Genomic DNA, 13,118 nt, shown 5'->3' with positions numbered 1-13,118 from the left:
GAAAAATTTTCCTTTCAGTAGTTTTAAATCATCTTTAATTTCTGTGATGTGCTAAAGGAGAAATCTTCTAGATGATATACTAATGGTACTCAAATGACATTATTTTTGTATCAGCTTGTTGTGTTTTCTAACACTAAAAATAATTGCATGATAAACTTACAGCAGTGAAGTATTTTGTATCATGTTAGAGAAGTAATTTATTTTACTATATAAAAAAGGTTATTATATAAATTGGGTAGATGATTTTTGTGTATATGATGATATAAATTTTTATGATGTCTTTTAATCTCCTTTTAATGGAATTTTAGAATGTGAGACTTTAGATAATCTCATTTACCACCCCTCCCCCCGCTGACACAGGTGAGGTTGCTGGGTACCTGGACTTAACCAAGGTGATGTTGCTAATTAGTGGCAGAGGCTTAGGACACAGGTTTTCTGTTTTTCACTGGAGTTGGGGTAAAATACTTGATCTCTCTGTGTAGTGGGATTGATGCCCTACTCCTCTAAGACTTGCTAGATAGCTTAGATAATAAATACAGTTTAAACCAAAACCCCATTTACCCCTTTCCCCCACAGGTAATTCCCTTTTCTGTTCTCCTTGTTAAAATGTTTACAAGTGCATACCTAGAAAAGGCGAATGTGTCCTAAATGCATCTTCTGATGTTTTTTATTCTCCTTGGCAGATATGGAGAATATAGAATCCCAAACAAAGCACTGAACAAAGAAGACCATTATGTGGGCCATTGGAAAGAAGGAAAAATGTGTGGTCAAGGAGTCTATAGGTAATAACATGGGAAAAGTTGTTAGACTGGTGTTGCTTTTTCAAAGAATCATGTAAACTTAAATGTATGTGTAGCCAACATTTCCAAGGAGTAAATTTTATTTACTCTTTTTTGACTGAAACTGCCTCAAAAGTCTTCTTATAAAGGTAACTTGTCTATCACAAGGTGAAAATATTAGGTTATTTATTATTTAATTTTCAACAAAATAGTACAAACCTTAGAAGTCATAGCTTTCTCATAGGATCTCCTAGATGTCTTTCCTATAAATTTATATTTATTAAATAACTCTAATATGGATAAAATGTATGATCCTTTCAGAGATTACTCATTATTTCATTTTCTCATAAGAGATTAATACACATTTTTCCCCATGTTAACACAGAATACCATCCAGGATATTTTTAATTTCTTAGCCTTAGTCATTCAAACATGAAAAAAAAATGGTGAAAAATCATCATATAAATAAATAGAGATACCAGTGGGACAGGAGTATACTTTTAAATTTCCTGAACTTTGTAAAAATGAGCCTCAGAATTCAATGTGTTTTTGGTCTTTATCCATTTTTTGTAACCACAGTTATGCCTCTGGTGAAGTGTTTGAAGGCTGTTTTCAAGATAACATGCGTCATGGTCATGGTCTCCTACGGAGTGGAAAATTGACTTCCTCTTCTCCCAGTATGTTCATTGGCCAGTGGGTAATGGATAAGAAAGCAGGATATGGTGTCTTTGATGATATCACTAGGTATAGTATTCTCCTTCTAATCTCAAAGTTTAGTATGAGAGGATAAGGTTCCTGTATTTCTCCAGTAACAGCGATGTTTTTAAATGTTTATTTATTTCTTTTGAGAGAGAGCTTGCATGAGTTGGGGAGGAGCAGAGAGAGAGAGGGAGAATCCCAAACAGGCTCCTTACTGTCAGAGCAGAGCCTGACAATAAGCTCGATGAACAGTGAGATCATGACACTTAATTGACTGAGCCACTCATGGGCCCCAAGAGCGATGTTTTTATGAAGGCTGAGCATCTTAATTGGACAGTATTGAGAAAATTCTTAATAAGACACAGTTGGCAGGCATTATTTTATCCATTTGCTTATGAACCAAATAGTGGATTACTTCTTTACAAGATCAAGATCATTCAAAATTAACATTGGTACCATTTTCCTTAAAGCTCCGCACATACGAAGCTTTTAGTGTCTTAGAAGTTACCAAATTTTTGACTGTTATAAAAAGAAAAACCTTTAAAACAGTCAGACATAATAGGAGTAAAAGGTCAAGGAGACAAGTGGAAATTCCCTTTTTGGGTCGTAGAATGATATCTAAACATCTTTTTGCTTAGGTCTGTTAGGTCAGGGACTTGTTATGCCAATAATCTAGGAATCAAGCTTAAATTCAGTTAACTAAACCTTGAGGATGAATGTAGTTCTTTTGCCTCCATATTTGATTTAGTCTGATTTGCATTTGGACTTAATAGATACATTTTTCCCCCTTCATGTCATTTTCATAATGTAGGATTTTAAAATTTAGATGTTATTACTAAACTCCATGATTATTTAACAATCAGTTTATACTTTGCTTTTATAGTGGAGATTAGTAAGATTTCTCTGAGTTTGAGTATGTGAAGAATGAGACTTCCTTTTTTTTTTTTTTTTTTTTTTTTTGGGAGAGATTGCTATGGGGAGAGGGAGGAAGGGAGGGAGGGAAGGGGGAGAGAGAGAGAGAATATGAATACAAATCTTAAGCAGGCTCCATGCTCAGCGTGGAGCCCAACATGGGGCTCGATTTCATGACCTTAGGATCATGACCTAAGCTGAAATCAAGAGTCAGATGTTCAACTGACTGAGCCACCCAGGTGCCTCAGAATGAGACTTTTTATATGATAAACCTCATTTCTTTTTTTTTTTCTGGCAACTCCCATGTTATAATTGTTTTTCCATTTCATCCTTACCATCAGTTTTTCATTTCCATTTCTTTTCTATTTCTGTACAGGGGGGAAAAGTATATGGGAATGTGGCAAGATGATGTATGTCAAGGCAATGGTGTGGTAGTTACCCAGTTTGGATTATACTATGAAGGCAACTTTCACCTTAATAAAATGATGGTGAGTAAAATATTTTGCATATACTTATTATTGACTTTTTAAAAATTCTATGCCCTTTTAAATCATTTTTATTAACGTTCTACCTTCTTAGTACTATTTTTCTTATCTTTTAAAATTATGTAAGGCTTTGGGGGATATGGCTGCATGTATTCCTTAAGTTACTTTGCATTTTATCTGTTGTGATTTTTGTTTTGTTTCTCCCCATAGGGAAATGGGGTTTTACTTTCCGAAGATGATACTATATATGAGGGAGAATTTTCAGATGACTGGACTCTTAATGGAAAGGTTGGAAACTAACTTTCTTCTTCCTCTAATACAATCTTATACTTATTTTTTCTTGACCTTAAACAAAAAAGAGCTACCTTGTCATAAAATTCACCTGTTTTAAGAGTACATTTCAATGATTTTTAGTAAATATACAGAGTTGGATAGCCATCACCACAATCCAATTTTAGATCCTTTCACGTCATCCAAAAAAGATTTCTGTCACCATTGCCTGCTCATTTGCAGTCATTCACCGTTTCTGTCACCAATCCTAGGCAACCTCCTTTTAGTGGACTCTATAACTCTGTAGATTTGCCTTTTCAGGTTTTTTTTGCTTTGCTTTGCCTTTTTTTTTTTTTTAAGATTTTTTTTTTTCCCCCAGTAATCTCTACACCCAACATGGGGCTTGAACCCACAACCCTGAGATCAGGAGTCGTACACTCTGACTTAGCCAGCCAGACGTCCCTCAGGTCCTTTCTTATAAATGGATTTATACAATATGAGGGCTTTTCTGTGTGGCTTCCTAGACTTAGAATAATGTTTTCGAGGTTTTCCCATAGTGTGACCTGTATAGTACTTCATTGCCTTTTATTGCTAAATAGTATTCTAAAACCACATTTTGTTTATCGCTTCATCATTGATGGGCATTGGATTAGTTCTCACTTCAGACTATTATGAATAATCTTTCTATAAACATTTGAATACAGTTTCTTTTTTTTTTTTTTTTTTCCAACGTTTATTTATTTTTGGGACAGAGAGAGACAGAGCATGAACGGGGGACGGGTAGAGAGAGAGGGAGACACAGAATCGGAAACAGGCTCCAGGCTCTGAGCCATCAGCCCAGAGCCTGACGCGGGGCTCGAACTCACAAACCGCGAGATCGTGACCTGGCTGAAGTTGGACGCTTAACCGACTGCGCCACCCAGGCACCCCTTGAATACAGTTTCTTATGTGAACATATGTTTTCATATCTTGGGCAAGTGTTTAGGAGAGTAACTGCTGGGTTGTATGGGAAATTGACATTTAACATATCAAGATATTGCCAACTGTTTGCCAGAGTGGCTGCATCATTTTACATTCTCATCACTAATGTATGATGATTCTAATTTCTCTCCATATTTTCCAGCATTTTTATTTTTTGTTTTTTTCTTTTTGCCATCCTACTAGGTGTGAAATGATATTTCATGGATTTAATTTACATTTTCCTGATGACTGGTTATGTAGAGCATATTTTCATGTTTTTATTAGTGATTCCTCTATCTTTTTGTGAAATGCCTATTCAGTTATTTTGATATTTTGACAATTTGTTTGCTTATAGTCTTATTGAATTGTAAGGGTTCTTTATATGTTCTGGATATGAGTTCTAATATCAGATATAGGATTCGCAAATATTTTCTTGCAGTCGTGGTTTGTCTTTTTATTTTCTTTCTTTTTTTTAAATGTTGAACCATTTCATTTATTTTTCTTAATGCTTATTTATTATTTTTGAGACACAGAGACAACATGAGCAGGGGACAGGCAGAGAAGGAGACACAGAAGTTCGAAGCAGGCTCCAGGCTCTGAGCTGTCATCACAGAGCTTGATGCAGGGCTGGAACCCACGAACTGTGAGATCATGACCTGAGCCAAAGTCGGACGTTCAACCAGCTGAGTCACCCAGGCACCCGTCTTTTTATATTTTCTTTTTAGTGACTTTTGAAGCACAAAACTTTTTAATGAAGTCCATTATATCAAAAACATTTTTATGAGTCAGGCTTTTGATGGCATATATAAAGAAATCTTTCCTTAACTCAAGGTATTAAGATTTTCTTCTGGGGGCACCTAGATGGCTCAGTTGGTTGAATGTATAACTCTTGATTTCGGCTCAGGTCATGATCCCAGGGTCATAGGATCAAACCCCATATTGGGCTCTGTGCTGAGTGTGGAGCCTGCTTGAGGTTCTCTCTTTCCCTCTGCTCCTTTGCCCCACTTGCATGCTTTTTCTCTCTCAAATAGAAAAAAAAAAAAACAAAACTTTCCTCTGTGTTTTCTTCTAAAAGTTTTATAGTTTTAGCTCTTATATTCAGGTCTGTGATTCATTTTGAGGTACTTTTGTGTATGGTGTGGGTTAAAAGTCTAACTTGAGGGGCGCCTGGGTGGCTCAGCCAGTTAAGCATCCGACTTCAGCTCAGGTCACAATCTCACGGTCCGTGAGTTCGAGCCCCGTGTCGGGCTCTGGGCTGATGGCTCAGAGCCTGGAGCCTGCTTCCAATTCTGTGTCTCCCTCTCTCTCTGCCCCTCCCCCGTTCATGCTCTGTCTCTCTCTCTCTGTCTCAAAAATAAATAAACGTTAAAAAAAAAATTAAAAAAAAAAGTCTAACTTGATCTTTTTGCATGTGGGTATCCAATTGCCTCAGCAACTTTTCCCACTGAATTTTCTTGACACCTTTTTGAAATTAATTCACCATAAAATGTGTTTCTTTTTGGACTCTTGTATTCCAGCGATGTACATGTCTCTATACCAGTTACCACACTGTCTTGATTACTATAGATTTCTAGTAATTCTAGTGAAATCAAGAATTATTTTTTAAAATGTTTTGGCTGTTCTGGATCTTTAGCCTTTTCATATAAATTTTAAGAGTGGTTTGTTAATATCTGCTATAAAGCCTGAGATTTTGATAGCAATTGTGTTGAATCTATAGATCATTTTGGGAAGAATTGCCGTTTTAGTAATACTGAATCTTCCAATCCATAAACATGAAATGTCTCTCTATTTAGATCATCTTTAATTTCTATCAGCTATGTGTTGTAGTTTTTAATGTGTATCTCTTGCATAAGTTTGGTTAACTTTATTCCTAAGTATCCTTGTTAAGGCTGTTGTAAAGAGAATTTTTTTTTATTTTACTTTTTGATTTTATATTGCTATCATATAAAAATATAATTGATTTATGTATTTTCTTGTATCCTGAAACCTTGCTGAACTTGTTTATTCTGCTACAGGTTTGGTGTGGTGTGGTGTGGTTGTGTGTGTGTGTGTGTGTGTGTGTGTGTGTGTGTGTGTGTGTATTTGTGTGTATTTCCTAGGAATTCTTGCATACAGGATCATGTTGATTTCAAATCAAGGCAGTTTTACTTTTTCCTTTGCAATCTGGAAGGCTTTTCTTTTTTTTTTTTTTTATTGTCTGATGGCACTGGCTAGATTCTCCAGTAGAATGTTGAATAGAAGTGGTTAGAGTGGATATCCTTGCCTTAATCCCTATTTTAGAGGAAAATCAAGGGGTGCCTAGATGGCTCAGTCAGTTAAAGGTCTGACTTTGCCTCAGATCATGATCTTACGGTTCGTGGGTTCGAGCCCCACGTCGGGCTCTGTGCTGACAGCTCAGAGCCTAGAGCCTGCTTTGGATTCTGGTCTCCCTTTCTCTCTGCCCCTCCCCTGCACGCGTGCACGCTCTCGCTCGCGCTCTCTCTCTCTCTCTCTCACATAAACATTAAAAAAAATTAGAGGAAAAACACTGAATCTTTCACCATTAAGTATGATGTTAAAGGTTTTTCATAGATTAATCAGATTGAGATAGTTCTGTTCTTAGTTTGTTGAGAGTTTTTGTCATGAATACATCTTGGATTTTGTCAAAGAACATTTTCTGTGTGTTGAGGTGATTGTGTGATGTTTGTCCTTTTTTAATATAGTGTATTGGTTGCTTTTCTGGGATAAATCATAGTTGGTCATAGTATATAATACTTTTATAATTTGTGAGATTCAATGCTAATATTTTGTTGAAGATTTTGCCTCTGTATTTATGAGAGATAAGGGTCTATAGTTTTCTTTTCTCATGATGTCTTTGTCTTTGGTATAAAATTAGCCCCATAGAATGAGTTGGGAAGGGTTCCCTTCCCCTTTGTTTTCTGAAAGAGTTTGTGAAATCTTGGTATTATTTCTTCTTTGAATGTTTTGGAGACTTCACTGGTGAAATCATCTGGCCCTGAGCATTATTTTATGATAATACTTTTAGTTTCTAATTCAGTTTTCTTTAAATTGGTCTATTCAGATTTTCCATTTCTTTTAGAATCAGTTTTGGCAATTTGGTTCTTTCTAGGAACTTTTCTGTTGTATTGAAGTTCTCAGATTTGTTGGCATAAAATTGTTGTCTTAGTTTTTTCTTAATCTTTTTAAATTTCTGTAAGATTGCTATAATATCTGATTCTTTGACTTTGTAATTTTATGTCTTTTTTTTCCTTGATTAATCTAGTTAAGTGCCAATTTGTGTATCTTTTCAAAGAAGCAAATTTTGGTTTCATTGATTTTTCTCTTTTTAAAAAAAAATCTCATTGATTTCTGCTCTAGTGTTTGTTATCTCCTTGTTTTGGGTCTGTTTGCTCTTCTAATTTTATAAGGTGGACTTTTAGATTACTAATTTCATATCTTTCTTATTTTCTAATACAGGCATTTATACCTATAATTTGCCTCTGGGCACTAGATTGGATAAATTTGGATAAGTTGTTTGTTCATTTCATTCAGCATAAAATATTTTACCAGTTATTCAGTGATTTTTTTTTCTTTTCTTTTACCCATGGATTATTTTCATACAATCTTTTTAGAGATGCATAGTACGTATATTTGCCCCGCCCCCCCGCCCCCCCTGCTAGAGAACTGGGGACTGCTAATGAGTTAAAAAAGGAAAATGTATTAGGGGCACCTGGGTGGCCCAGTTGGTTAAGCGTCCAACTCTTGATTTATGCTCAGATGATGATTTCACAGTTGTGAGATCCAGCCCCACACCAGGCTCTGCACTGGGCATGGAGCCTCCTTAAGATTCTCTCCTTCTTCTTCTGTCCCTTCTCTACTTGCACATGCATGCATGCTCTCTTTTTCTTTCTCTAAAAAAATAAAAAATAATGGAACATGTTAACCAGTTGGTGCTTTTTTTTCTCTTGATTTTTTTAAACTGGAAATACTGCTTCTAATTCGACATTTTCTTTTACTTTACTTAGGGAACGCTGACTATGCCAAATGGAGATTACATTGAAGGTTATTTTAGTGGAGAATGGGGATCTGGGATAAAAATCACCGGAACTTACTTCAAGCCTAGTCTGTATGAGAGTGATAAAGACAGACCCAAAGTTTTGTGAGTAACTAGTGTTAATTGTGGATTAATTACTAAATGTTTTGAGTTGTCTTGATTATATCAAAGCTGCTTAATATTTTAAATGCATAACAAATTTTTAAAGTCATTTTTAACAAAATGTAACCTCCTTATATTGCCAACTGCCACTGTTACAGATAGCTGAATCTTTAGTCTTGGCTTAGATTATAGTCATGGGTATTTAAAATAAAAGTTCTGTGTATGGGAGTGGTTTTACTGTTAGTGGTAAAAGTATCCAAATTGATTGGAAGAGAACATTGTTAAGTGGAATCCCTATACAACTTGATTCTAAAAAGTAAAAGCCAAGCCTATATATGTACCAAGTGGAATAGTATATTCTGCACATGTAGGGAAAAAAAACAAAATCTTTAAGTGTGTTATGTTCTTCAGGTTTTTGGCATATATTTATTTTCCTTTTTTGATTCCAGCATTAGCTTTGTGTTTGTATTATGGTAGATTCTCAGATTCTTTGTTGTGATGGAACCTTGATATGTTTTCTGTTACTCAGTATTTTTAGAATTCAGTATGTAATGCATTTCACAGTTCTCATTATGGGATGTGCAAAGCACAGGAAGTCCTTGTTTTAACAGGAATCAGTTTTACAAAATTGATTATGTGGAAATGTAGAAACAAAGGAGTCAATTCTGATGTGCTTCATACTTAACCATTTATACACCTTAGTATCTGATAAACATTAAGTAGCTAAAAACCATTTTTTTTGAATTTTCAGTGTTTATGAAATAGAACCACCATCAGTGTGGGCAGTTGTGTTACAGAAGCATTCCCAGTTGTATATCAGGAAGTTTCTGTTCTTTAGGATTTTTGCACAAGAGATTAATAAGAGCTTGATGTGACTTTATTAGCAGGAAGCTAGGAAACCTGGCAGTGTCAGCTGATGAGAAATGGAAAGCAGTCTTTGATGAATGTTGGCGTCAACTGGGCTGTGATAACCCAGGCCAAGGGGAAGTTTGGAAAGCATGGGACAATATTGCTGTGGCCCTGACTACCAATCGGCGCCAACACAGAGACAGGTGAGTGAATGCTTTGCCCAGCATAGTATGGTAGGAAGTTGAAACTTAACAAGTAGTCAAGGCTTGCCACATTTAACTTAAAAATATAATTTAAGTTTCAATGATGTATTTCTGTTCTGGGTAATTTAGATAAAACACACCTATCTTTATCTTCTACTGAACTCAGCTATAAAACCCAGACAATATATGAACAGCTGTTCTACAAGGTAAATATCAGCTAGTATATTGAGGAGGAATACCTGAAATCAAAGTACCAAGTGAGTTGTTTTTGTCTTTTTTTTAGTTTTGAGTTTTTTTAACTTCAGTATCCCTCACCCTGAATTCCATTAACCTGAAAGCTTCAAGTAAGTACTATGATTTAGACATAACTTGAGGAAAAACCCTTTGCTTCTGGCTCAAGATGCAACAAAGAGACTCCTAAAGCTCAGATAGAGTGGAGGAGATACATATGGGTTTTCTTTCTTTTTTTCTTCATTTTCTCATGCTTCAGCCTCCATGTTCTTCTGGGACAGGGGTGGCAGTGGGATTTGCTAGAGCAGCCAGGAACAGGGAAAACTCTTGGAGGACTGGAAACCTCTTCCTCCACTGGTGGATCCTCAGGTGCAGTAGTCATGGCTGAATTCCATTGCTTTTCTGGCCTCTCTCTCTATCCTCCCACCCCTTGGTCCTAGAAGTGGCATGTTGACAGAAGGGAGCAGTTTCTGACCTGAGGATCTAACAGGGGACCCAGAAAATGCTGGGGAGGTAATGGAGAGAGAAGAGCTCTACAAAACAACCCTGTAAAGTTGTTTATGAACTCCTGGGCTCACCCCAGACCTGCACATATGTGGATTTGATCCTAATTAGCAGACCAGACACTTTGAGAACTGAGCTAATAGGTAGACTTTCAACCATGTCCCAGAGTGACCACTGAGTGATGTGCTCACAGACATACCTAAATAGAACTGCAAAGGCTTTGAGAAGTGAACTGCCATTGGCACCACTGCCCACAGAAGACTGAATCAAAAATATCAGCTGTTTCAGAGGTTCCCAAGATCACCTACATGTTCAGTGATTGACTAGAGGGACTCATAAGACTCATCATAAAGTCATGCAGGTAAGAGTTACTACAGCAACACAGTAAAGAGCTACGGCCAGATCATAAGAGAAGAAGACACAGGCAGAGTCTGGAGGAATCCATGTGCAAGCTACCCATGCTCTCACCCTTCTGTGAGGGGTCACACAGAGCACACCATCCTTCCAGCAGTAAAATGCAGCCACCATTTACAGTCTTTCTGCCTAGGAACCATTAGAGACTCAGTGCCTAAGGTTTAATGGAGGGGCCTGGTCACATAGGCACTCTGTGCTTAGCAACTACCAAAATTCCACAGTCCTAGAAGGAAAGCAGATAGTCACCATAAATCACATTGTTAGCATAGTCTATGGACAGCAAAATACCCTTATCAGGTAGGGAATAATTCATGTCCGTATAGGGAAATTTAGGAAGCAGATCCTTCTAAAGATAGTAGTTTCAAGCCTTCCATGTGTACTCTGTTATGCCTGTCAACGTTTTTCATAGGATAGAAACAAGACCCAAAGTGTCATAACATAATACTCAAAATGTCCAGAATATAAACCAAAATTACTTGGCAATCAAAGAACCACTAACTTATTTTGGGAAAGATGATAGACACCAGTGACTCTGCAACGTAGATTTTAGTATTATGACAACTTAAAGCAGGTATTATAAAAATGCTCAGATGAGCAATCACAAACATCCTGGAAGCAAATACTAAAATTAAAAGTATTAGCAAAAAAATAGATATAAAGAAGAACCAAATCAAAATTTTGAATTAAGAAATATAATAACCAAAATAAAATCACTAGGAGAACTTACTAGCAGAATAGAGGTGACAGCAGAAGAGTCACTGAACTTGAGAACAGATTAATAGAAACTATCCAAACTGAACAACAGAGAGAAAATACATGGAAAAAGAAAATAAACAGAGCTCTAAGGAGTCTAGTACTTGTGTCTTTGGAATCCCAGAAGGAGAGGAGAAAAATCATGAGGATGAAAAGATATTTGAAGAAATAATGGTTGAAACCATCCCAAATTTGGTGAAAGACAAATGTGCAGATTCATGAAGTTGAGCAACCTGTGTCCTGAAAAAAAGATATCCGTGAACAGACATGTCAGTCAAATTGAAAAACAAAATCATGAAAGCAACTAGAGGAAAAAAAGGGCATTACACAGAGGGGAAACCACCATTCAAATGCTTGCATATTTGTCATCAGTATCTTCTGGAGACCAAAAACAAGTGGCACAACAATTTTGAAGTACTGAAAGAAAAATTATAGATGTACCTCTTCATTTCTCTTTTTTCTTTTTCTTATTTTCTCCCTGTTCTCCTTTTCTCCTAACTTTTTTCCCCCTCTCCGTCTGCTTTTGTACATATTTCCTTATTCTTTAACTTGGCCAGTAACTCCCACAAGCAATGCTTGGAATTTGGACCCAAAGAATTTACTAATCCCTTTGTATTGAAAGAAGTTCGGGTTCTTTCCCCCCTATATTTGGTATAAATGGGAACTGAATATAGTGTTTTATTCATGAAGTTTACGATTTTTGCCTTGGATTCTTTCTATTAGTAGAAGAAATGGAAACTCCTAGGATTGATGAAAGCTGTGGACTTTCCCTTGTGTGTGATGCAGAGGGTCAGCCTTCACTGATAGAGCCTGTCAGTTTAAACATTGAGACTTTGGTCCTGTAGTTAACCTTGGTTAACTGTTGTTGGGTGTTTCCAGGGAATGAGAGTGAATGAACTTTTATATAATAAAACATGTTGCTACCACAGAGGTCTTATTTATCTAAAATAGTATAATAATGTACACCATTTCTAATCGGTTGTAATCTGATAATAGAATACCATTACCAAAAATGTCTGTTGATTATTAAGTATGTGTTTTATCATAGCCTCTTCGCTCAAAGCTTCCCTTTACTCATTATGTACTTACCTCACCACCTGTTGTAGCATCCTCATGATCTCCTTACTTGAGCTCATTTTCCTTTTTCTGCTGCCATTTCATTTGTTTTCCTTTTTCCTCACACCTTCCTCTCTTATTTTCCATTTCTCTCTTGTCATTAACAAGTCTGTTACCAGTTTTCTCTTCAAGCTAACATAGTATCACCTAACACCATGGTTGATACTAAAGCAAAATCTTCATTAATTAATTGTAGTTGGTATGAAGTAACATTAAATGACACTGGAATGACTTAAAAAAAATCTAATAGCAGGTCAGTTACCTATTATGAGCTCATTTGGGCCAGGCACTGTACTGGGTACTCCATTTTGTCCTTACTTGGTGATAGTGTTTCATGTGCACATTACAGTTTGCTTTTGTTCGCCTGTTTGTTCTTCCTTCCTTCCTCTCTTTTTTCTTTTCTTTCTTTTTTTCTTTCTTTTGTCTCTGTTCTTTCCTTCCTCCCTCCCTCCCTTCCTTCCTTCCTTCCTTCCTCCCTCCCTCCCTTCCTCCCTTCCTCCCTTCCTCCCTTCCTCCCTTCCTCCCTTACTTCCTTTCTTTCCTTACTTAGTTTCTACACCCAACATGGGGCTCAAACTTAGGACCCCGAGATCAAGAGTCATAATGCTCTTCTGACAGAGACAGCCCGGCGCCCCTCTTGCTTTCATGATATGAAATACATAATGGGCTTTCTGTTGTCTTTTTACAGTCCAGAGACATTAAGTCGTTCACAGACTCAAACACTAGAGAGTTTGGAATTCATTCCTCAGCATGTTGGTGCCTTCTCTGTGGAGAAATATGATGACATCAAGAAATATTTAATAAAGGT

The 13,118-nt window shown here is 36.6% G+C and overlaps 1 protein-coding gene across 4 annotated transcripts in view; it reads left to right on the top strand.

Annotated features, from left to right (window-relative positions):
* Positions 1 to 13,118, top strand: part of ALS2 (alsin Rho guanine nucleotide exchange factor ALS2) — a 73,353-nt gene that overhangs the window by 50,834 nt on the left and 9,401 nt on the right. For 3 of the 4 annotated variants that reach the window (XM_019838484.3, XM_011285476.4, XM_019838483.3), the window contains 7 exons: positions 684 to 782; positions 1,359 to 1,523; positions 2,767 to 2,878; positions 3,086 to 3,163; positions 8,110 to 8,243; positions 9,125 to 9,292; positions 12,999 to 13,116. In XM_019838484.3, the coding sequence (XP_019694043.2) occupies positions 684 to 782; positions 1,359 to 1,523; positions 2,767 to 2,878; positions 3,086 to 3,163; positions 8,110 to 8,243; positions 9,125 to 9,292; positions 12,999 to 13,116 (874 nt within the window). The remainder of the gene's footprint in view (positions 1 to 683; positions 783 to 1,358; positions 1,524 to 2,766; positions 2,879 to 3,085; positions 3,164 to 8,109; positions 8,244 to 9,124; positions 9,293 to 12,998; positions 13,117 to 13,118) is intronic. The other variant, XM_019838485.3, reaches the window with a different exon arrangement.

The sequence above is a fragment of the Felis catus genome, chromosome C1 (assembly GCF_018350175.1).
Source record: "Felis catus isolate Fca126 chromosome C1, F.catus_Fca126_mat1.0, whole genome shotgun sequence".
Classification (NCBI taxonomy): Eukaryota; Metazoa; Chordata; class Mammalia; order Carnivora; family Felidae; genus Felis; species Felis catus.
Note: the sequence above shows the minus strand (reverse complement) of the source record. Positions and strands in the feature narration are given on the sequence as shown.